Source organism: Euprymna scolopes, chromosome 2 (assembly GCF_053919585.1).
Source record: "Euprymna scolopes isolate OS-2025 chromosome 2, ASM5391958v1, whole genome shotgun sequence".
NCBI lineage: Eukaryota > Metazoa > Mollusca > Cephalopoda > Sepiida > Sepiolidae > Euprymna > Euprymna scolopes.
The window spans coordinates 198,223,418-198,250,021 of NC_136483.1; the positions used below are offsets into that span (position 1 = coordinate 198,223,418).

The following is a 26,604-nucleotide window of genomic DNA, read 5'->3' on the forward strand; positions in this document are numbered from 1 at the left end:
AACACCCGTCTGGCTGAAACTACTGTCAATAATTTTCTCCACGCTCTATCTGTGCCTAAATCCAAACGTACATTCCATGAGCAAAGCTTCTTTCTTAGAACTGCACGTCAGTAGAACTCTCTGCCGCTTGCCTGTTTCCCACCTGACTACGACTTGGACGTCTTCAAGTCCAACATAAACAAACTCCTGACAAACCGCCCCCTTAAGTAAGACATTCTATCAACCCCCCCAATACTAATGATTACTGCAATACTATCTCATTGATTACTGTACACGCAATAGCCCTTATCCCTGAGTGGCCTTCGGGCCTTGATAAGTGGTGACCCCCATTTAAAAAAAAAAGAGTTTGGGCCCGTTTTGTTTTGGGTCACCCTGTATATGACTACTTCATTTAATCACATGAATTAATATACGAAAGTATAAATTTATGTGTAAACTTTAAGTATTTACTTCAACAGCGCTCAATACGTAGGTAAAGCTATGTAGTAAGTTATAAAATATATATGGCAATTGCCATATATGTTTTATAACTTACTATATATATATATATATATATATATATATATATATATATATATATATATATATATATATATAGTATGTACTAGGACTCGATTCTATTTTTAGTATTGATTTCTTTAGCACTTTCTAAAATCATGTATTTACAGGAGGGACGACATGAAAGTTGCTAAAATTCATAGCAACATTGTCACAATGAAACTAACAGGATACGAATTTGGTGCGGCCATATTGTTAGTCCACAAAAGCAGGCTACCCCGGTGAATTAATTAAAGAGTTGCAATCGAAATTCTACGCAGATTTCTGAGTTTGACAAGATACACCTGGAGAATGTCGGATATTACATCAGCCGACACGTTGTGCAAATAACACTCAAGATGAGAACAATACTCTGAATAATCCAAATCATCAAGCCTCATCTCAAAAATTCAGAAACGCAAATCACATGTCATTTTATTCACGTTAAAAATAGCAAAACAAAATAACAACACTAGAACATTTGCTAACAAATTATACACTAATAAAAAAGAATGTCATGAATTCAGTTTATTTAGTAGTGCTACTAGATCAGGTTGTCTGAAGATATTTGCTTCCTGAGATAAAATGCATCAAACATTGATGTTTTTTGTTTTTCTATTCTCTTCTAGAAAACAATTATTTTCTGTAAAACCAAAAACAAAAACAACAGTCTCCCCCCCCCCCTTCCCCCTTTTCCTTTTTCCCGTTTCTCTCTCGCCCTCCCCACTTCTCGGCTGGTTTCCTAACTTCAAATCTACTGAACATTAATATTATAACCCTTTTCCTTCTTCCATTGCAAAACTCATTCATGTTCTGCAGGGCAGAGAACAAAAACAACAAAATCCACCACAAAACAACCAAACATAACAAATTAGCGATTGAAGATACACAAAGAGTTTGAAGAGTAAAAACCTTCTACAAAATAACCGAAACAGAATTTTGTGAAGAAAAAAAAGGAAAATGTAGATATTTAAAGTCTTCAATAATATTAAAAAAAACACTTATTGTAGTGTTTATAGTCCCCTCCCCGCAATCTATATAATTACAAAACTCAAATGACCTTGTAACAAGTGATGTAACCCACTTTCCGATTTACGACATCCGTTTGCGCATACGCGCATAAACATTAACCCATAACAACGTAAACAAATAAAGACAAATCGCTTCTTTTGCAGATTTTGACATGCGCACTGAAATATTAACGTTATTATTTCAAAATTATTATTTAACATGGGAAGAGTGGAGGTGTTTTGCAACTATTCTTTATTACAACAATACTGTCGTAATTTTCTAAAACAACTTTAACCCGTTGACGAACATAAGAACAATTGTAGTAAAGCCAAGACTACTACTACTACTACTACTACTACTACTACTACTACTACTCTCTATCCGTCCTTTTCCTTCCTTCCTTCCTTCCTTCATTCCTTCCTTTGTTTTTATTTTTTGTTTGCATTTCTAGATACAAAATAGTTGTGTGAGAACGGTGAATTTGTTGACACATTTACTAATCTGTTTCAATATTAGTTTTATTTTATTTATTTAGGTTTTATTTTTGTGCTTCAGGTTTTATTAATTATTTATTTTTTTTTTTTTGATTTTAAGTTTCTATAACTTGGTTGAAAGATTCCAATATGGGTTTTTCATTCTTATATTTCTCATCGGTAGGTTCATGTGCGTTTTTGCTGCTAAATAACTTTCGTTGGCGTTCGATTCGTAGGAAAATCATGTTTAATTTTCGATTTTTGAGCGGTTATTCGGAAAAATAGGTAACTTTAGACAAATAGGGAGGATTTTTTTTTCATGTTTGAGTGATCCGTCCGTGATTTTTCATTTTAATATACTTTCATAGAAATGTTTCTGTTATGTCAAAAAAAAAAAATTTTCTTTACGTCACAAATATCACGCTCATACATGAATTCCATAGCTAATATAACATACTGACCCAACGGGTCACGGCTAGTCTAGTAATTGAATAAAAAACACCCATAGCAAACATCTTGTGTCGTCATATTAATAAAACATTTATTAACACCAAGTAAGGCACTGGCACTGAAAAGGAATATGTTGAATTAGGGGCCCATAAATAGGGCAGCCTATGTGGGGAGTTGAGCAACGAGAATTTTGTTCACATTACATTTCTGTATGTTGGTACAGTCAGGGAAACAAGGAAAATAGAGGGAATTTAAACGGATTGCTTTCTGGCATCTGCTACCTCTAAGGTGAAGAGGTGGACTTTTGTTGTTTATCAGGTTGGTCGAGGATATTTAGGTCAAATGGACACAAATGCAACAAGTTCGTTGGAGCACTTGTAATAAAAAGCACAGGATAGAAAGATGTTGGCGATGGGACAGAAACTAGAGTTTGATAGACAATGTAGTACCTATTAGATTAGAGATTTTAAACAAATGGAAAGGCTAGTGGTTGATGCACCAGCACGGATGTGACAGAAATACTCCAGCCATAAGCGAATGGTGAATTTATACTAGCAGGTCGCCCGGCATTGCCCGGTCATAAAATATGCATAAATATTATATTTTAATTCATGCAGAAACTGAGACGTGTGCATGTAAGTATTATGTTTTTCTTTTCTTAACAGTTCATTCTTGTAAATAAAAAAATACTCGAACTGAGATCGAAACCAAAACCTAAAGACAATGAGTCAAGTACGATACCCATTAAGCTAGCTTGTTACGATCTTTAAAAAATGTTTTTAAATCTACTTATTCTTAACAGAAGAAACCTGTCATGTGAACGATTCATGCATGCACATTCGTGAGACAGTTAACGAACACATAAAAATCCGATGACGCCCCCACCACCACCACCACCACCACCACCACCACATACCAATTTTTAAATTTTTACCCTTTTAGCAGCTCTTTTTTCCGGATAAAAATGATTAAAAAGTTTTCCACGTGTCTGAATACCCTATATACCAAATTTAAAGTCTCTAGATCAACAATTCATTCATATAGATTGAGAATTGTCATCACACACACACACACATACACACACACACACATATACACATTCTCAGTTTTATAGATATACTAGCAGGCCGTCTGGCGTTGCCCGGTCGTAAAATACGCATAAATGTATTTCAATTAGTGCAGAATTCTTATTTATTATAAGCAGAAATACGGTAGGTATTAAATGTAACGTTAAATTAAAAAAAAAAAGTAAAAAACGGAAATAAACTGAGACATGTGCAAGCGAGTATTGTGTTTTTTCTAAACTGTTTTCTTTTTGTAAATAAAAAAATACTCGAGTTGAGATCAAAACCAAAACCTTAAGACAGTGAGTTAAGTACAATAATCATTAGACCAACTTGATCTGATCTTTAAAACATGTATTCAAACTAACTAATACTTAACATAAGGAAGCTCTCATTTTTCATGAATGCGCACGCACAGTCATGAAACAATTGATAAACAGATAAAAATCGGATCACCTTCAGCATACCAATTTTTTTAATTTTGATTGCTTAGCAGCCCTATTTTCAGATAAAAACGGACTAAAAGGTTTTCCACATATCTGAATACCCTATATACCACATTTCAAATAGATCAAAAATCCGTTGAGCATATAGATTGAGAAGTGTCCTCACACACACACACAAACACACACACACTTTCTCACTTTTATATAGATTAAATACTGGCAGGTATGAGAAGTGTTTAATAACAAGTTGAGCTGTATATCTATTCAGTATATTTTTTCTTTGGATAAAACTGTTCGTCTACATATGTGTGTACATGTTTCAGTTACAGTATTATTCAGTTTGAGCCTCATCGGGCAAAGCTGATAGAATGAAATTTATTAAAAGCCCCCCCCCCCCAAAAAAAACCTGTTTGTTATCGCTTTTTCATTGGTTGATCAACTTGATCAGCGTCGGTATATTCGGGCGGTTTTCATTTGCTGCTGGTCGAGGTTGAGTCAACATTTACGGAAATCCGGTGCGCGAAATTCAAAAGTACCATTTTAAATTTTATTATAAATACTAATAATTTGGTTTGAAATAAAAAAAAAAAATTAAAAAAAAGAGTAAGCCATTTTAATGATTTAAATATTTTATTTGATGTTAAAAACAATATTTTGACAAATGAATCCCTGAGTTTTCAAGATGCAGATATTTTCTGCAATGTTTGTTGATTTGTTTTTACCTCGTATGAAATTGAAATGATGTTATGCAGCCAATTTGAAATACTTATAAAATTCATTCATATATGATTACTGCTTTTCTTACTGGTGTCCCAGACTTTATCTGCACAAAGAAAAAGAAAAGAAAAAGTATGGAACATTTTAAATATTTGGACGAAATATACACGGTGAATTTGTGAAAACAATCATCCTGTTATATTGATAGATAAATAGACAAATATGCATGATGAAAGGGGTCGGAAGAGGGGGTCGATGTGATGGATGGGCATAAAATAAACAAAAATAACATAAAAATGAACACAGAGTCATAAATCTACTGATTCAATATTTCGTTTCAGTTATGAAACTTTATCATAGAATGAGCAGGTTTTCAAATATAAACACAGGCGCCCTCCTATTTGCCTCGCCTCGGTTTGGTTACACATTCATGAACATATTCCAGAATTTCAGAATATTGTTATGCCATGATTTACACTCCCCCCCCCCCTCTCTCTCTCTCTCTCTCTCTCTCTCTCCCCTTAATCATTTACGTCATTCCATTCTTCTCACTAATTATTCGTTGTTCATTTACATTATTCTCCCTTCCTTCCACCATCTAAAACATTCATGTGCATATCCAAAGATTTCAGAATACATTGTGATGTCATAATATACCCTTCCTCTCTTAATAATTTGCATCATCCAATTCCTCTAATTACTTCTTATTGTTCACCCTTTCATCCACCATCTAAAACAATGGCAAGACGAAAACAAAAAAATAATATTCTCAGCTTTTTAGTAGATACGAGATGCATCCAATAAATTTCCAGACATTTTTGTACAGGCATTTAAAATTGTTGTAAACTCTTGAAAATTCACTACTTTTGTTTTTTTGTTTTGTTTAATTACATTTTCACCCCAAACAAGGCATATTGCCACTTTGGTGTAGGGGGCTACTATCAGGGACAGCAACTACTGGGGCACTTTGTTGGGATTTGGGCAGAAAGATGTCGGTTCACGTTACACTTGAACTTCTGCATGTCAGTACAGTTGGGGAAGCAGGGACCTGGAATGGAATTTCAGAGTCTAGCGGTTCTAGGGAAGAAACTACTGGAGTAGAAAGGTCTTTTACATCTAGGGATCTCTACTGCGTGGGGGTGGGATTTAGCTGCCTGTTGGGTTTGTCGGGGGTGTTCACGTCGTGGGGGCACAAGTGTCTGCAGTTCGTCAGAGCATTCACCATTAAAATACTTGTAGAACAGGCAGAGGGATGCAACGTTTCGTCGATGGGACAGAGGCTGAAGCTTAGATGCCAGTTTAGGGCCTATCTGATTGGCGACTTCAAAAGAACCTTGTCTAGGAGCGAGAGACTAGTGGCAGATGCACCAGCCCAAATATGACAACAATACTCCATACATGGGCGAATGGTGGCCTTATAGAGGTACAGGATACTTTCGGATGTCAGTAGTTTTCTAGCACGGTAGAGAGAGCCTACCTTTTTCGCAGCGGCCCTGGCAATGTTTTCAATGTAATTGTTCCAACTCATGTTTCCTGTGAATGTTAGGCCAAGCAGTTTTAAAGATGTACTCTCAGATAGGGAGTCACTGGCCATTGCTATTGGTGGCAGGGAAGGTTTCTTGTAATTATTGAAGGAAACCAGTTTAGTCTTGGCAGCATTGAATGTGACCATCCATTTTTGTCCCCATTCCACTACAGATTGCAGGTCATTCTCTAGTGTTTTTGCCATTTTTTTAGTTATGTGCTCATTTGTTTTCCTGTCGTGTCTGTTATAGAGTGTGGTGTCATCAGCATATATACCCATCTCAGAGGCAGTTTTGTTGGGGAGGTCATTAATAAATATTAGGAACAATAGAGGTCCAAAGATAGACTCCTGAGGCACTCCCGCATTTATATCATATTGTTAAGATGTACGACCGTCGAGGACAACCTTGATTTTTCTCTTATCTAAGAAGGATTTAATTATGTTAAGTATTCTACCAGTGATACCGTATGATTTAATTTTACTGAGGAGACCCTCATACCATACCCTGTCAAAAGCCTTAGATATATCTAGAGCTACCGCTCTGCCCTCTCCCGCTTTGTCCAGTGAATGGTATATACGTTCAGAGATTACAGTTAGGATGTCTGCGGTGGAACAGGCTTGTCTAAATCCATATTGTTGGTCAGTCAGAAGTTTAGCATCTGTAACGTGATGGACTAGAGCATGGTTAATTATGGTCTCAAATATTTTGGCGAAAAGTGGGAGGAGTCTAATGGGGTGATAATTTGATGGGTCAGTTCTTTCGCCAGAATTCTTGAATACTGATACCACAGAAGCAGTTTCCCAACAGCCCGGAAAGCATGATTCATTAAGGCATTTGTTGTAGAGTTTGAAGAGAACTGGAGCTACTTCGGCTGAGCACTTTTTTAATAGCACAGCTGGGATGAGATCAGGTCCACATGCTTTTGAGGTGTCAAGGTTTTTTATGATAGCATGCACCTGAGCAGGGGTGATTTTTAGATCGTCTAGTGTGGCGTCTATCCGCAAAGGAAATTCAGGCAGGGGTTGGTTGGAAGGGTCCAGTGTGGAGTTCGAGGCAAACCGGCTGGCAAGCATATTAGATTTGTCGGTTGCTGAGCAAACAACCTTGTGATTGTTGGTCATTGGAGGAATTGTTGATTGCCCATTATTTACTAAACTGTTGTAGATTTTCCAGAAGTCACGATTTCCTAATTTTTGTGCTTCGATGGGTTTTGTAGTGGTTTCAGTAAGTTCTCTCTTAGTTGTCGCTATTTCCTTCTAAACATTACTTCTAGCTTCTATATACTTCTGTCTGTTTTAATTGGACTTATGTCGGTTAAATCTGCGGTATGCATGCTGCCTTTGAGCAATGGCAGTTGTGCAAGTAGAAGTAAACTATTGGGGAGAGTGGGGCTTGCTATAAAATTTCCGGATGGAACATGTGCTACAATTGCTGTTTTGAACCATTTGGTGGTCTCATTTGCTCACTGTTCAGCAGGAAGAGAAAAAATATTTCCCCATGGGGCATCTCTGATAAGATCTCTGATGGCTTCCCAGTCAGCCTTTTTATAATATCTCGTTGTTTTGAGCACTGGCTCTTCAGTTTTGAGTCTAGAGTTTAGGGCGATTTCGACCATTATCACTGCATGATCAGCGTTCCCGAGTGGGCTCTCAGCATTTGTTATACAATTCTTGGGAACTGTGATCACAAACACATCTAGAAGTAATGCATGTTGTTCTTGCTGGTCAGGGAAACGGGTTGGAAACGTAACCATTTGTGATAGGGAGTAGATATAGCGAAGCTATGTGTTGTGCTGCCCGCTGCATCTGTGTAAGTAGAGAATCCAAGCCACTTTTTGTGGTGGACATTAAAGTCACCGAATACATGTACTTGTGTGCTAGTGTTGAGGGAGAGTACTGTGTCTATGCTGTCAGAGACTTTGTTTATTATGGTGCAGTCCTGGGTCGAGGGAGAGCGGTAGAGAAAATAAAAGTAGCTAATGTTGTGTTGTATGTTTAGTCTAAAGCACATAAAGGCGTGATCGTCCGTTTCTAGCTTTGTTTCTCTAATCAGAGGGAGGATGTTACGAATGTAGACTCCAAATCCGTGCATATGTCTGTCAGAATCCTTACGGCAGAGTGGGAGATAGCCAGGCATGTTAAAGTAGTTACAGAGGATGGAGGAGTGTAGGTTAGTCTCGCTTAGTGCTAAGATATCCGGGGTATTTGTTAGGAGAAATGCTTAAACATCAGCTAAATTAGTTCTAAGCCCACGGATGTTAGTGAATGCAAGCCTCAAGGGAGGAGGCAAGTTAGATTTGTTTGTCCCTAGGCCTGGTTTAAGCTTATTTTTTTATTGTAGTGTTATCATGTTTTTAAAGAGTTTCAGTTAGGTAAGGGGGAGCTGAACAAGAGGTTATGCAGGGTATCAAACATGCAACATTAGCTGACCCTCCATCAACTAGGACTGTGGCCGCAGGAAAGCCCATTGGGATGAGTGCAGGGTCCATTTCCATGCGCGACATGGCACTTCAAACATCCCGATATTATACAACCGTTGATGGAGCAGCCGCTCTAAGCGCTACCAAAGAGTTAGGGCACCTGTACTACCAGTCGGAAACAGCAGCCAGGAACTGTCAATCCAATACCCTCAACGCACCAGAAGAAGGTCACCCTAATCTAATTGCACAGGTATGTGTGGTACTCAAGCACTCCCAAGTGCCCAGTTTTGAGGGGTGTGATGTGTCAGGAGTGGGGAAACGGCATTTATTGCCCTAGACAAGAAACAAGATCTACCACTATGTGTTCTGTCTATTCACTGTGATAGTGTTTCTGCGCCTGACTAATAGGCAAAGAAGGTGTATGGAAGCCGGGCGATAGACAGAGCCTATCTACTCCTTAAGCAATTTAGGTTTACAGACCGGTAATTTGTTTGAGTCACCAGCTCTAGGAAGGTTGTCATCCAAGACTGGAGAGGCCTCCCTCCCCTTTGGTTTAGTTTCAGAGTTTTCCTTCTCCTACATGGGTGATCTGGGAAGATCTACTGGGTCCATCAGTGCCTGGGTCCTAATCCAGGTATTTCTGTGACCCTGCATGGTTAGTTACTGTTACAGGGTTAGTTTGTAGAGGTTATATATTTAATGAATAGTTACACTCCTCAAAGTGATTTAGGGATATGCAGTGGAAGCAGTTAATGACCAGCTACAGCAGGAATTGGAATACACCCACTAAAGCCTGATTGTGACAACTGGTGAATTTCAAAAATGCAATCTGGACTTGGGGACAGTTTAGAAGAACGATATGCAATAAAATTATGTTTTAAACTTAAAGAAAATTCCAGAGAAACGTATGGAATGCTTTAGACTGCTTTTGGACCATCTTGCCTGAATCGAACATCAGTTTCTAAGTAGCATAAGAGATTCAAGGAAGGCAGGGGGTATGTGATGGATGATGAGAGGTGTGATTGTGTCTATAGAGAAAAATAAGTGTACAATTTCATATCAGTGTTGGAACAAAATTATTCACAAGGAACTGATGATGCAGAAGATTTGCCCTAAGTATGTCTCAAGGGTACTCAGAGAAGATCACAGACCATTTGAGTAATATGGGTATGAAGACAGTTCCTCACCATTCCTATGGTCCAGACTTTGATCTCTGTGACTTTGGGTTATCGCCTAAGCTTTTCTTTTTTTTACTCACGTTCACCCCCAAAATATCGCCATTTTATTATACTCTATAAGCAAATAATAATTAAACGTTTATTATAAATTCTTACATAGTGAGTCATGCTCGACCATTGCTTGCCAATAAGTCCAGAGATTGCTTGTTAGTCCAATTAGAGCTCCGAAATATCCCCTGCATGTAGGGTCTTCTGTGGAATTATTTTGTAGCAGAGGCCCTGATTATTCTGTCTTTTCAAATGGCACGTTTCCTCACGCATTCTTCAATGCGTGAAGATTCAGCAATCATGGCTATTTTAGTCTTTCAATATGCTAGGAACATGTTTTACGCTAAGCTTTCTATTTTTTTTTAACTCCTAACAAGGCACATCGCCACTTGGGACGTAAGGGGCTACTATTTAGGCCCATGCCTAAGAAAGATTAACAAGATGTTGGTTTACGTTACAGTTAAACTTCTGTATATCAGTACACTCAGGGAAGCAGGTAGCAGGAAGGGAATTCCAAAGATCTAGGTGTTCGAGGGAAGAAACTATTATATAGTTTCTGGCATTTAGGAACGTCAACAATGAAAGGGTTTGATTTTGCTGCTAAGCGGGGATATATACGTTAAGGAGGCACAAGAGCAATGAGTTCATGAGGGCCCATTTCATAAAAATACTTGCAATGCATATTGCAGCGATGGGACAGCGGTCGGAGCTTAGTTGATAAAGTAAGACCTATTAGATTGGAGACCTTTTTTTGGAACCTATCCAAGAGGAGAGACCAAATGTATCATCCCAGATGTAGCAACAATACTCCATGCATCAGTGAATGGTGGTTTTGTAGAGATATAAGATACTCTCAGGTGTGAGTAATCTTCTAGCAGGATAGAGGTAACTCACTTTCTATATTGCCCTCTCATTATACGTTGATTTAACCACCTTCTAATTAAACTTTTTATCTCTGTACACATTTAAAGAAAGAGTGTCTCTCTTTTTCAGTGTTGTTTCATAGCTGCTTCATTTTGTCATGTACTTTGCATAGTGCGTTAGTAGCTCGTATATAAATATGGTATTCACCTGATGAGCAAACGGATGGATGTTGGAGATAAACCCGTCTCTTTTCACACTGTCTAATGTAGAATGACGTCACTTCGCATAAATCTTGAGAGTTGCAAATCTGGTAAAATTTGGCGGGATTCACCTGAAACAAAAGGAATTCAAAATATTAAGAAGACAATATACAAAAATACGTATTCACACACACACACGTACATGGATATCCACTGTAAGGGTGCCTACACGTGAAATTTTTGTGGCAAGAGTTACGCAATCTTCAGCCACACCTCCCCTTAGTAGACATTGTTAAATATCATTAGCAAGTGGAGGTTTAGGACGAGTAGAAACAATGCCGAGATAAGTGGAGAACCCATCTGGTGCTAGCCAGGCTCAGTGTTACTTAACTTCGGTGATCTGACAAGAACCGGTGTGTCAACATGATTACACCATATACATACATATGTATGCATGCATTTATATATGCATACACATACATGCACACACATACATACATACATATATGAACTTTTGTATCTATATATTTTTATATAATCTTTCAGGCATTACTTTCTTTTGAACTTTGAAGTTTATAATTTTTGTGCTAATCAGCAATATTATAACAAGTCTATATAAAATGTTTTGCTGTTTTCCTCTGAAGAAAAAAAAGCCAAATGTTTGAAACTCTACGGAATAAGGAAATAGTTCACTTTATCTTGCATTCATTGTTTATGAGCAAGAAATTGCATGAGTCATGATTTGCATAAATTTAACTCTACCTCTATCATGTATGATGATTGCTGCTTTTTGGCAGAAGTTTGCCATCTCTTCAGTTAAGTGTTGTGCGTCTGTATGCACCTAGGTGACTTTTTAATCCAGCTTAATCCTACATGAAAGTACACATATGTGACATAAAAACTTTCCTTCTTGTAAAGGTGATCGCATGATAATATTGTGAATTTTCGAATGTCGTGTCAGGTCACTTTTAGATTTGCAGATTAGACCACAAATATGGCAACAATGCGTTGCCAGATGCGCTGTAAAAGCCCTTCCCCATAAGACTGTCCTTCCTGCCTTTGATTGTGTGATTTCATATGATTTACAAAACCAGCTTTTGTGTTTCAGCTGTACTATTAAAAAAATATTCCGCTTAGATTGCTCCAGTTCTCTCCAAACTCTTAAACAAATGCCTTAACGAATCATGCTTTCCTGACTGCTAGAAAACTGCTTCTGTGGTACCAGTTTACAAGAATTCTGGCGAAAGAACTGATCCATTGTATTATCGCCTCATTAGCCTCCTCCTCCCTCTTTTCGCCAAAATATTTAAGGCCTTAAGTAATCAAGCTCTAGTCCACCACTTTACAGTTGCTAAACTTTTGTCCGATCATCAATATGGATTTAGGCAAGTCCGTTCTACCACAGATATTCTGTAATCTCTGAGCGTATATACCATGCACTGGATAAGGCAGAGGAGGGGAGGGCAATGGCCCTAGATATATCTAAGGCCTTTGACAGGGTATGGTACGAAGGTCTTATCAACAAAATCAGATCCAATGGTATTACTGCATGAATACTTAACATAATTAAATTCTTGTTAAATAAGAGAAGAATCCAGGTTGTCTTCGATAGTTATAGCTCTAAACAATATAATATAAATGTGGATATGCTTCAAGGGTCGGTCCTTGGACATTTATTATTCCTGATATTCATAAATGACCTCTCTGATAAAATTGGCTCTGAGATGGATATATTCACTGATGACACCACGTTCTATAACAGGCACATATCCAAGGCAATGGCAGAAACCAGTAGAGATCCCTCGATGTAAGAAAGTCTTCTACTCTAATAGTTTCTTTCCTAGAACTGCTAGACTTTGGAATTCCCTTCTGGGTGACTGCTTCCCCAACTGTACTGACATGCAGAAGTTCAAGTGTAATGTGAAAAGACAACTTGCTGCTCAACTCCCTACATAGTATCCCTGCAACTTATGTCCCTGATAGTACATGAAAGTGACATTTTACCTTGTTTGGGGCGAAAATGTAATTTTAAAAAATAAAAAGATAGCAAGATCTACATGCTGTTCTTCAAAAATCCCACAATTTTTTCTGTTGGTTTTTCTCCACCGTGATCGATCTTTCGCTCGGACTTCCCAGTTATGTACAACCATCTACAGTATTTTCAAGTTTTTTTTTTGTTTTTTTTTTTTTGGTCTTTTACCCTTATTTATCTCGCCATAAAACAGTTGTTTAGGAAGTCTTTTGTCCTCCATCCTAACCAAGTGTCCAGTCCAGCGGATCTGATTTTGAATGATTTTCATTTCAATACTATTACTATTTGATCGGTCAGGAACCACAGTGTAAGGCGTTAGAGTCCTCCAGTTAATATTAAGTATTCACCGAATACAACTTTGATTAAACTTTTCCAGTAACTTGAGATGTCTTGTACATGTTGTCCAAGTCTCTGACCCATATAGCAGCGTAGTGATAACGCATGCTTCGTATATATATATATATATATATATATTTAAAAGAGTGTAGCCATCAACAATTGCGTTTTTTTTTAAAGGTTTTCATCAAATTTTTTATTTTAAAATATTTTTATAACGCGTTTCGAGCTTAGGGTGTGCTCTCTTCAGATGTTTTCGTAAAAAGTTTTTCTTTAAAATGGGAGTTTGTAGAGTTACCTCCGCTGATATTAAATATGTTTTTCAGAGTGGTGTGTGGTCTCATACATTCTGACTCCAACTGTAAGTGTTCAAAGTGTCCGGTCAAAGTTATATTCAAAGAGTGGCTTTTGGTCCATTTGGTGAAGGTTTTTTATGTTTTTTTTAGGGTTCTTTTTAAAGACTTTCTTTCCCCATGTATAGCACACACTCACACACAATCACACACGCATACATATACATTCATGTACATGTACACATGCACACGCACACGCACGCAGGCACACACACATACACACACGCACATACATAGAAATATATGTAGGAGCATACATATATACATACCCACCTACACACTCACACACGTACTCGCACACATCCACCGCTAACAATTATTTTTATTCTTTTATTTTTTATATATATATATATACTTTTTTTTTTCCTCCCAGCCAAAACACGCATGTATATATGCGCTTAATCATTCAGACATACGTACACGCACCCACACACACACAAGTAAGATGGAGAATAGGTAGGAGAAGATATATATACACATATACTGTATTACTTATCTTACTTGTGTGTGTGTGCGTGTACGTATGTCTGAATTATTGTTATTATTATTACTATTATTATTATTATTATTATTATTATTATTATTATTATTATTATTATTATTATTATTGTTGTTGTTGTTATTTTTATTATTATTGTTATTGTTATTTTCCGTATTAGTTCACCGGATAAATTATTCCTCGTAATATAGAGGATTGATTCTGTAATATTACGTATGCAATCTGCATAAATTATGCATAAATTAAAATATCGTGTTTAAGCGTATTGTACCAGCTAGTCTATCAACAATTCTAAAAGAGTGTTAGTTTATGATTTCAGTAACGTCTTTATGATTACATTGTTTTAAATTAATGATTGAAAAAAAAGGAAGAATTTTTACCTGTTTGAAACAATAACGATATGGTGAATCAGTTTGCAAAAACAATCGAGCACATTCCATGTTCTCAGGAACCATGTGACTGGGAGCAAAGTTGCGATGAGATCTGCATTGTCTGGACACTGACCATGACTCTGCAAATTGTTCCAAATCGTTGGTGTACCTATTATTGGACATAAGCATGTCGTCCATGGGCTCGTTGTTGTAATTACCAAAAAGACCGGCCATTTTGTTGAAATACCAACCACTGACTTGTACAGTGTACAATTCGTTATCATGATCGCACATCACTTTGTATCCTCGTTTGCTCTGAACAACAATCAGGTTACCTTGGCGTCTAACAGTGGCATCGGTAAGTTGCAGTGGTAATTTTGCAAAACGCCCGGCCAGGAAAACCTTCAAAAATAAAATAAATTCAAATTAATAATTAAATAGCAATTAATATTAGATGAGAAGATAATTTCATTTCTCACAATTGATTTTTTGCAATTAATAACGCAAAAACGAAAAGATGCATACCTTATTATCAGGGAAGATTTCCAATTGTTCATTATGAGCTGTTGTCACACTGAGGGATTTCAATGTTTTTGATCTGCGGTCTGCATCAAAGTTGGCAACAACAGTAAAGTTACCATCGACAAAATCACGTGCCAATAGATAGCTGCAAGTTCCCTTGTAATTCAAATGACGTCCATCAAAGGTTGTAATGTGATGGCCCACGAACAGACTTGCTTCGGCTGAAAAGAAATCAAATTTTATCATTCATTGAGAGAGAAAGAGATTTTCTCATCAGTTCAGAGAAAAAGAGAGGGGGGAGAGGAGGGACAGTGATTGACTAATATCAAGATTATTTTATGAACGATATTTTTCATTTTAATAAAATGGCTATATGCAGAAATTGCTGGAATTAGATGAAATATAAATTTATGTTCATTGTGTTGAGTAACATTCAAATATAATGATGATGATCATCATCACCATCACCATGATGATGAACAATTTTATATCTAAAAGGATTGTGTTGTTTGTCAGTAAACCAAGACGAAATAAAATAAAAATGGATGTATTAAACGAAAGTAAGATTGCCTACCTTTAAATGGAGGAATATTATCGTAAAGATCGGACGAAGGTTTCATCATGTAGTAAATGTCCCAAACATTAAAGTTCATGTTTGGCATCATATTGCTTAACTTCATCACAGCTCGTTCCACATCTTCTACACTCGACATGAAATGGTTGAAGGCGTATTTGGCAGCACCAAAGCGAACCTCAACAATAATCTCTCCACGTTTTGGATCGAAGACCAAAGTGTTCATTCCAATATCAGTGACAATGTCTTTGATTTCCTTGATTTTCTCAGCACCAACTTTGTACAAAGTGTTTTTCAGTCCCAACACATTGTCTTTAACATCCCAGTAATTGTATGACCATAAAACCTATTAGAAACAATGGCAAAAACATATAAGTTACTATAGAAAGACATTTCGACATATTTTAACAATTGAACATGATTCCATTAGTAAACATCAAAGCAATTATCAATTAATTATTTTGAGTTTGTGATTCAGTTGAAAATGAAAAACAAAAGCTTTATGTTACCTGTTGGTAGACTTCGTTGATTGCATCCATGATGGCATCAACGATTGGATACTGTCTCACTTTGGAAATGTGACGATTCAATGTGGCATGAGCGGAATAGATGCTATTGGTCAAAGTGTTCATATGATCTTTGGCTTGCATTTTCTTTTCATTAATCATCTCATACATTGACATCACGATATCGATCACCTTTTCTCCATACGGGCTTTGGCGTATCCAATCGAAGATTTCTGTAAAAAAAATCCAATTTCATTTACCTTCGAATACATTATTATTCGTTTGATTTCATTAGGTTTGATCTATAAAAAAAATCGAGAACATAAGCAATTTATCGGTTTGATGATAATGATTGGTTGAGCAAGGTCACGTGTTAGTAGCAATTATTATTCTAAAATAGTGTTTAGCAGGCATTTGTAAGAAAGTGAATATTATTTTGTGACGTAATAAGACATCAACGATTGGATAAAACTCGGAAGAAACTCTTGTTCGAAAACAATAAACATCATTAAGAAAACTACAAAAAAAAAAAAAAAATGCTCTCCGAAATGCATAAATCCTTCTTCGTCAAATCTAAAAGTATGTTTTTTTCGGTAAAAAACAACGATATGAAAACAAAGCATCTCTTTCTTTGTAAGAAAGTAATAAGGAAAGCAAGAGAGTTGTATGCTCAATCTGTTAAGTCCAAAGTAGCTGAACAGCGGCTTGGTTCACACCAGTTTTGGCAAATAGCAAACAGAATCCTGAACAGAAGCGTGTGCTCCATCCCAACTATTATCAATGGACCTGAGGTAATCTCGTCAGCATCAGACAAAGCCAAACTCTTTGTCAAGAACTTTGCAGCTAATTCTACCCTTTGCGACCAAGGCCGCCAACCCCCAATATTTCCTCCTGTATCAGAAAACACGCTATGTGATATACGTATATCTGTACGTGATGTTGCCAAGCTAATCAAAAACCTTGATTCCAGTAAAGCAACTGGCCCTGACGGTATTCCAATTATAGTACTCAAAAAACTTCAACCTGAACTAGCGCCCATACTTACAAAACTGTTTAAACGTTGTCTTAAGGAGAATTGCTTCCTGTCACCCTGGAAAATCTCATCAGTATGCCCTGTATTAAAGAATTCAGGTGATCGCTCATCCCCCTCTCAGTACAGGCCAATAAGTCTCCTGTGCGTCATGAGTAAGTTGCTAGAATCTGTGTTAAATATAGAAGTAATCAACCATCTCAACAAAAATAACCTTCTTAGTGACACTCAATATGGTTTCCGTTCTGCTAGATCTACAGCAGATGTGCTTACAGTTATATCGCATAGGATTAGCAAATCTCTCGACGGAGGCAATCTTTCTAGGGCAATTGCTCTTGACATATCTAAGGCCTTTGATAGGGTATGGTATAAAGGTTTACTTCATAAGATCGCTAGCTATGGTATAGCTGGAAAAGTCTTCTCAATTATTAAATCATTTCTTTCTGATAGGTTCATAAGAGTAGATCAGAAGCTCACAGTATTAATGCCGGTGTCCCTCAGGGGTCCATCATGGGCCCAACTCTTTTCCTGATCTACATTAATGATCTTCCAAATCACATCCTTACATCATTTGTAGACATTTATGCTGACGACACTACCATTTATGGTAGCACATTTAAGACAGTAAACGACCAAGTTCTCTCCAATTCTCTCTCCTCTGATCTTGAGCACGAAGTACAATGGGGAAAGGAGTGGCTGGTTACTTTTAATGCATCTAAAACCAAGCTTCTCTCTTTACATCATCAACATTCTAATCCACATTTGGCATCAATTGAAATGAATGGCTCTCGTCTTCAGGAGGCCTCAAGTTTTGACAAGCTTCTGGGCTTGACCATTACTCCTGATCTTAAATGGAACACGTACATCAAATCTGTTGCCAAGGCCGCTGGAAAAATGGTGGGATCTTTCTATCGATCCGGTAAATATCTCACTGCTGATGCTATTCTCTATCTATATAAGAGCCAGGCATGTCCAAGGATGGAATACTGTTGCCACATCTGGGCAGGAGCTGCTAGAAAGGACTTGTCCTGCCTTGATAGAGTTCAAAATAGACTTCGTAGCCTCGTAGGAGATGTACTTTTCTCCTCCTTGCAACCTCTATCTCACAGAAGAGATGTTGCGAGTTTGTCTCTGATGTATCGTTATTTTCATGGAAAGTGTTCGACTGAGCTTCAATCTATGGTCCCCCCTCGCCAAACTTTCACAAGAAACACTCGTCTAGCTGTAAACACTATCAATAATTCCCCCCACTCTTTATCTGTGCCTAAACCTAAACGTAGATCCCATGAACAAAGCTTCTTTCTTAGAACTGCACGCCTGTGGAATTGTCTTCCGTTTTCCTGCTTTCCGGCTGACTACAATATGGTTGTCTTTAAGTCTAACGTAAATAAGTTCTTGATGAGCCGTTCCATATAAGTTATCAAAGTTACCAAATTTTCATTACTAATGATTACTATATCGTCCAATTTCTACTGTACACTCTTTAACCCTTATCCTTGAGTGGCCTCTGGGCCTTGATAATGTGGTGATGCCTATGTAAAAAAAAAAAATCTCTTAAAACTTCAAATAAATCCTATTCATCAGAGATTTTGTATATATATATATATATATAAGCCTGGCAAATTCTCACGAGAATGAAACGCGGAATATTCCGTGTAGTTTAATTGCCATATATATTTTATAACTTACTATATATATATATATATATATATATATATATATATATATATATATATATATATATATATATATATATACTACTCGTGACCCGTTGGATCAATGTATGTTATAATTAGCTATGGAATAGTGAGTATACAGAATTAATGTATAAATGCGCCACCATCGAATGCACGCACGCGCGAAAACAAAGGTGGCGATAAGTGAAAACAATACGCAATTTCGCGCGCAAAAAATTGAATGAACGCGCGCACGAATTCAAACATGGCGATCAGTTAAAACAATACGGAATACATTGGATAATAAAAGTCTTAACAGCATTGCCCTTAAATAAATGAAAACTACTTTACATAAGAACAGTGTAATCCGTCGAAAAAATTGAAAAATAACGAAAAAAAAGAAATACAAGGGGGGAGTGTGCATTGTACAGACCACCCTAGCTTTTTTATGTGTGTGTGCGCGCGCGTGTTAACAGTCTTTAAAAATACCAGAAAATAATAATATACTGATTAAGTAATATTTAACCGTGAGAACTTTTCGAAGCAAATCTTAAAAAAAAAAAATGACAATTCTCGCTACCACGCGTTTTGAAGTGTTTCTATGTATTTTAAAATGTTTGGAACTCACGACTGCACCCCACCCATTATGACCCCACCTCACTCATTTCCCCTTTCTGCCCCACCCCCGCCACAAAAATTTAAATAAAAAATGTTAACGGTTACATGTCTCGCTACGTCGCCAAGAAGTGAGGTCTCATTTTACGTTAAATTTATAAAGGAAAATGATCCCCCACCACCACCAAAATATTAAATTTTAATTATTAAAAAAAAATCCTTCTTTTATATTATCTTTAAAGACCGTTGAAATGTACTAGCCAAAGAAAAGTAGATTTTGATTTCTTTTTAGGAAGTAAACTACCTTGAGTCAGGATGTGAAAAAAACAAACAAATATTTCTTTTAAATATGCAAATTGATCAAGTAGTTGTTTCACATTAGAAAAACATATTTTCTTCTTTTTTTTGTTTGAAAACAATTCCAACATGCAATGAAAAATACAAATAAAATAATCATAAATAAATGAGTGTCATTTATTTATGATTATTTTTTGCAGAATATTATCTTCATCTTTCTTAGATATTGTTTCATGACGCTTCGGCCAACTATTCCTCTGGCCTTCGTCAGGTGGTAACCGTGACGGGATAGAAACCCCGAATCTCCTAACTGTAATCTCAACAATCACAGCCATCCATAGTTGTTGTCGTCTCACCACGTTTTGGCGAAGTAAGCCTCTGGCCGGCTTTGGGTAGGATTAAAACCGCTATCTTCAGACAAGTCTCACCTGGAACCGTAGAGGTTCAACATCTCTATCCACTACGCCACGGGTACCGAATTGTTGAGATTGCAGTTAGAAGATTCGGGGTTTCTATCCCGTCGCGGTTACCACCTGACGATGGCCACACAATGCTTCAAGCAAACTACAAATATATATATATATATATATATATATATATATAAACAGCTAAAACTGTTTTTAGAAAACGTTAAAATGACAAAATATTTTTTATTAAATGAAAGAAGGAAAATACAATTAAATTTCTTTCTTTCTTTCTTCCCCCACTCCTTTTTTTAAAATTGAAATATTTCTGATATATTTCAGACCGTAACAAGTCCGTCTTCAGAGAGTGAAAGATTGCCTGTTTTTTCTTCCTTGCAAGTCCAAGGCTGTTGTTATTAGGCAAATATTTGTTGAAGCAAAACGCATGTAGATCTTTTAAAAGAATAATTTCTTTATTCTAAAAAAAAACAATGTTATTTAAAAATCAAAATTTTAAAGAGAAACAAAGATAATCCAGCGAAATTGCCACGTACATTTTAGAGAGTTCTCTTGTAAATGGAGATAATCCAAAGCACATTTGCTCGTATTTAAATACAGTCGAGATAAGTCTTACCTTTTATAACGGCACGCTGTCTATCGATTGTCTTGTTTATTTCGACAAAAATATCCAGCGAATTACGACTGACTTTTTCGCACAAGTTTTGACCGTAAATGATGAATTCGTTAGTTTTTTTCTGTTGAAAATAAAAGGAAATAAGCATAAAACATATGATCAAAATAGCTCGGTCATAAAATACGCTTAAATATGATATTTTAATTCATGCAGATTTCGTATTTATTATTATAAAGCCAATTCTCTATTATTATTATCATTATTATATCCAACGTGTAGTACTGATTTCAAAAATGTGACTTAAGTGCCATTAGCTAGAATCGAAAACGCAACCTTTAGCGTTCCTGTGTTATCCGCTATGATCTGAGCTAACGACCGAAGGATATCAAAACTTTACAACTGAACTGACTTTAACGTATGCATGTATATTTGCGCATGCGCAGAGCAGCACTATACGTCAACTTAAGCTTACCAAGTTCCATTTTTTAAAATTTTTACCTGCTTAATAGCTATCTTTACAGGCTGAAAACCAAATCGAAAATGTTTCACAGGTCTGAATTTCTTATATATCAAATTTATATCTGTAGAACAAGAATTGACAGATTAGTTTGGTAGTGTCACTGAAGCAATTTTCTTGAAACCTGATGTCACTGAAGCAATTCTCTTGAAAATTGGTGTCACTGAAGCAATTCTTTTGAAAACTGATGTCACTGAAGCAATTTTCTTGAAAACTGGTGTCACTGAAGCAATTTTCTTGAAAACTGGTGTCACTGAAGCAATTTTCTTGAAAACTGGTGTCACTGAAGCAATTTTCTTGAAAACTGGTGTCACTGAAACAATTTTCCAGTAGTCAGGAAAGCAAGATTCGGTAAAGTATTAATCAAGTTCACACGTCTTCGACGTTTATTATGATATCATCAACATGAGAAACGTGATTTTTAGCTTTTCTCTGTAAATGGAAATTTGTGAGGGACTTATTTGTTGTGTCTAAATTGGAGTTGGGAAAGCAGATTAGACTCCCTGGTTGCCGTGCAAACAACCTCATAGTTGTTAAATAGTAAGGGAATCTTCACCTGGAAAATCTCTGATAGGATTGGTTATGACATTTTTTTTCTTGGGAAACTACATTTTCCTATTACGAGTATGACTCTACACTCAAGATGTGCAGACATAATTTGTCTGTATTATTTAACCCAAATATTTTTGGGGGTAAAGAAAACATATTATTGATTGGCTGATACAAATTATTAGCAGTGTCTGTACGTGAAGTTTTTTTAACGTAAGGTATGAGTGATGCCATTTCTTGAAAATAACAATGAAAGCAAAAGCAAGAAACAGAAAAAAAATTAAAATAGGAGGCATTACCATGAACAGTTGTTGGTATACAGCATATTTATGCTGCGATGTTCGTGCGACCTCTTCAACTTTCGCCATCATTTTCTTAAAGATGTAGTCAACTCTAGTTTTTAGCTGGATGAGTTGCCTCTCATAATTTGACCAAAACGCTTCCCACACCCGAGCAAATATTTTCGTTGTTGACTTCATGTTAAAGTAATTCCGTTCGTACATTTCTTTTAATTCTTGCCAAACTTTGTGGACGTCTGCGGAGGCAGCACCGAACTCTGACAGAAAAGCATCAGTAAAAGACCACAGGTCTTCTCCAAAAGAATTCTTGATCAAAACGAGTTTTTTAACGATTTCATCGTTGAATTCTGTTACGAAATCTTCTCCGAAATTCTTGATTTGCTGTCCGTACGTCTTCAGTTTTTTATATTGAAAATCCTGAAATAATTAAATAAATTCGTTCAGTATTATTGATATGAATAAATTAAAACAAAGATGTATTCCCTTTTTACAATTGTCAAGCGTAAACGCAGACTTCACAATATTATTGGCATGAATATATTACAATTAAAACGTATTTCCTGTTAAATATATAAATTGAAAGTCATTTTCTAAAGTTTATAATCATAATTAAAAGTTTCTAATTAGGAAAGTTTTCTTCTTTTATAAACACTGAACACATTTTGGAAAATAAAATGCAATGTTTATTGTTCTTAATTTTTCTATGCGATATGAATAAATGTCAATTTGACTAAATAAGTAAGGATGAGTCCAAATACTCGTCTATCTGAAACCACTATCAATAATTCCCCCCACTCTTTATCTGTGCCTAAACCTAAACGTAGATTCCATGAACAAAGCTTCTTTCTTGGAACTGCGTACCTGTGGAACTCTCTTCCGATTGTCTGCTTTCCAGCTGACTACAATATGGTCGTCTTTGTCCAACGTAAACAAGTTCTTGCTGAGCTGTTCCACTTAAGTAATCCTATTTACTAAATTTCCAGTACTAACGATTACTACGATATTGTCCCTTTGACTACTATACACTCTTTAACCCTAATCCTCGAGTGGTATCTGTACCTTCATAAGTGGTGATTCCTTTGTAAGAAAAAATATTCAGCCATCGTGATTCATAAAGACAAAAAGATTAGTATACATAAAAAATAAAAATAGAGGCAAAAGCGTATATTTTGCAAACATATATATATATATATATATATATATATATATATATATATATATATATATATAATCAAGCAGTAAGAGTTAAGTTTGCCAGTCAAAAGCTCCTGTAAACTTAAAAAGAATATAAATATTAATATTTATATAGTAATCTCAACCTGATAAAAAAGCTCAATAAAACTAACATAGAAAGTAGGGCTCGCCATAAAAAACTCAATTAAAGACTTTAAATTATAATTTTCAAGAATGTATTATTCGCAAGATACTCAATTGAAAAAGATATTAACACTTTGGAAAACTCTCACCCACAAGCGCTTAAATCTCATTATATTATAATAAGCGATTATTCTCATTTTGGATTCTTAACTTTCAATGAATGAATGTTGCCTCTTTTAATTCTGACACTACTTATGTGAACATTGCCCCCTTTGAGCAATTCGCTTTCTAAACTTACCGTATCATTGCATATCCTTTCATATGCATTTTGCATTTTTTTCTGCATTTTGTAAATTCTTTCCACTAACTTTTATGCATATATGATAAGTTTTCATATGATGCAGTTTCAATCCATGCTAATAGCAGCAAAATCATAGCTCTGCTATAAAAAATATTTTACTAAAAATTTCTTTCTGATGAAAAGAACGCATTCTTTGAAACTCCGCAGATTCTTAAGATTATATATACGCATAGTCTATTATAATATTGGATTAAATAATAATTTGTGAGCCTGTTTGCCAAGCTTGAATTGTTTTTGATGTTTTCTATATTATCAAAGATGACTACTCACATTAAATTCTTGTAAAAGACGTGGATTCCACCTGATAGTTGATTTTAAGATGCTTTTAGCTCTTATCTCGACTTGAATAGCTGCATCTTCCATCACATCACTCTTCTTGTTGGTTCGATAGGCTTTCAGCAAAGTTTTGGAGTCTATTATTTCAGCATCAATATGATACTTTCTACCTGGATTTTCTGTAAGTAAAAAATGAAAATTGTCAAACAAAATATTTCAATAAACTTTACAAATTAGGTACATGAGTTTAGATGTCATTTGATAACAATTTAATGAAAATAAAATAAATTGTCATGCGATTCTCATGAAAAAGTGAATACATGTGCATTTTACCTCAGTTTATTATTATTTGTAATAATTATTTCATCAAAAATTGGGTTTATTATTATTTGTAATCACTATTTCATCAAAAATTCAGTTTATTATTATTTGTAATAATTATTTCATCAAAAATTCAGTTTATTATTATTTGTAATAATTATTTCATCAAAAATTGGGTTTATTATTATTTGTAATCATTATTTCATCAAAAATTCAGTTTATTATTATTTGTAATAATTATTTCATCAAAAATTCAGTTTATTATTATTTGTAATAATTATTTCATCAAAAATTGGGTTTATTATTATTTGTAATCATTATTTCATCAAAAATTCAGTTTATTATTATTTGTAATAATTATTTCATCAAAAATTCAGTTTATTATTATTTTTAATTATTATTTCATCAAAAATTGTGTTTATTATTATTTGTAATCATTATTTCATCAAACATTTACTTTATTATTATTTGTAATCATTATTTCATCAAACATTCAGTTTATTATTATTTGTAATCATTATTTCATCAATAATTCAATTTATTATTACTTGTAATAATTATTTCATCAAAAATTCAGTTTATTATTATTTGTAATAATTATTTCATCAAAAATTTAGTTTATTATTATTTGTAATCATTATTTCATCAAAAATTCAGTTTATTATTACTTGTAATCATTATTTCAACAAAAATTCAGTTTATTATTACTTGTAATCATTATTTCATTAAAAATTTAGTTTATTATTTTTTGTAATCATTATTTCTTCAAAAATTCAGTTTATTATTACTTGTAATCATTATTTCATCAAAAATTCTGTTTATTATTATTTGTTATCATTAGCAACTCTTAAACAGGCTATCATCAGAAACTGCTCACTGACAACAATCGATGGTGTTTCCTGGAATCTGAGTGAAAATAAGTCTTCTCAGATTTCCAGTACTGGAAAAGCCTGGCACAAGTAAATTAAGCAGACACCATCTTTGTCCAGAGCGTCGGTGAATCGTTTTCATTGAAAAATTATGTTATTTTCCATTTTATTATCACTTGTATTATTTGATAATGAATATACTTTTCCTATTCTCTTTTATGTTTTTGTGCATGTGTGTGTGTGTGTTGGTGTGTGTGTGTGTGTGTGTGTGTGTGTGTGTGTGTGTGTGTGTGTGTGTGTGTGTGTTGAGGGGGGGGGTGAAATAAAACGGTAGCGAAAATGGTTATTTTAAACGCGAGAAGAAATGGTCGTTACCTTCATCGTAATTAAAGACTATATTCATTCGTTTTGCATTTGGATTGAGTTTGAAAAGAGCTTCCATGTTTTCTTTGCCACTTTCTTTCTTCAAAACAGACATCATGTATCGGTTTCCGTTTCGTAGAGATCCATCCAATTCAATCGTCTTCGATGGCGCTTCCAGCTAAATCAGAAAAGTTTAATTTAATAATCCACCATTTTTATTTTCTTTTTTCATGAGAGAACAAGGAAAGGGAATCATAGGCTAATGACTTTAAAACATAAACCAATTGGATAAGAGTAAGAAAATTCAAATTACTGATGATTTATAGCCTCACAGTCTTTGAAAATCTTCACAAATGCAATAAAATAGCAACACTTATTTATTAAACAAGTAGTGGAGAAGATAAAAACTTGGAAAATATTGTTAATAGGAACCACAACGAAGATTGATTAGTATTTTTCAATGTTTTCTTTTGTTTCATGATGAATAAAACAAAAATAGCATTTTATTGACTAATATAATATTTTGATTGCAGAAATTTCTCTCTGGACAAAAATACCGTAAATTTTGCAACAGCATATGTCACATACACATTTATTATGTCTAGATTATTAGCCACTATCTTATATAACTTTAGAACGAAATTTTTGATACATTTAGTCGTTATAATAAAATCCTATATTGCATCCTAGAAGCAACATCATCACAATCGCAGCATTTTTAGACGAAGTAGTTTTTATTTTTCCTTCTAAATCTAAAGTCCTCCTACCACTCCCAGTCAAGACCAGGAAGAAATCTAAACATTATAACTATATTGTCCTAGTACTCTTGGTAACTAGGTCATACACTCATAGACATACAATTACCTTTTCATTTCTCGATTTGAAACTAATAATTTCTCCCTTCTAAACCTTTATAAATATGGCGGTTCTTTCAACACGAAGCAATAGTT

General features: G+C 35.2%; 1 protein-coding gene across 1 annotated transcript in view; it reads right to left on the reverse strand.

Moving 5' to 3' along the window:
- Positions 1-4,760: 4,760 nt before the first annotated feature.
- Positions 4,761-26,604, reverse strand: part of LOC145241310 (uncharacterized) — a 119,621-nt gene continuing 97,777 nt past the window's right edge. Inside the window, exons 22-31 of the mRNA XM_080104123.1 lie at positions 25,667-25,832; positions 24,096-24,280; positions 22,148-22,540; positions 20,783-20,903; positions 16,130-16,359; positions 15,621-15,966; positions 15,050-15,267; positions 14,534-14,926; positions 10,941-11,064; positions 4,761-4,804 (exon numbers count right to left, since the gene is read on the reverse strand). Coding sequence (XP_079960249.1) covers positions 4,761-4,804; positions 10,941-11,064; positions 14,534-14,926; positions 15,050-15,267; positions 15,621-15,966; positions 16,130-16,359; positions 20,783-20,903; positions 22,148-22,540; positions 24,096-24,280; positions 25,667-25,832 — 2,220 coding nt within the window. The remainder of the gene's footprint in view (positions 4,805-10,940; positions 11,065-14,533; positions 14,927-15,049; positions 15,268-15,620; positions 15,967-16,129; positions 16,360-20,782; positions 20,904-22,147; positions 22,541-24,095; positions 24,281-25,666; positions 25,833-26,604) is intronic.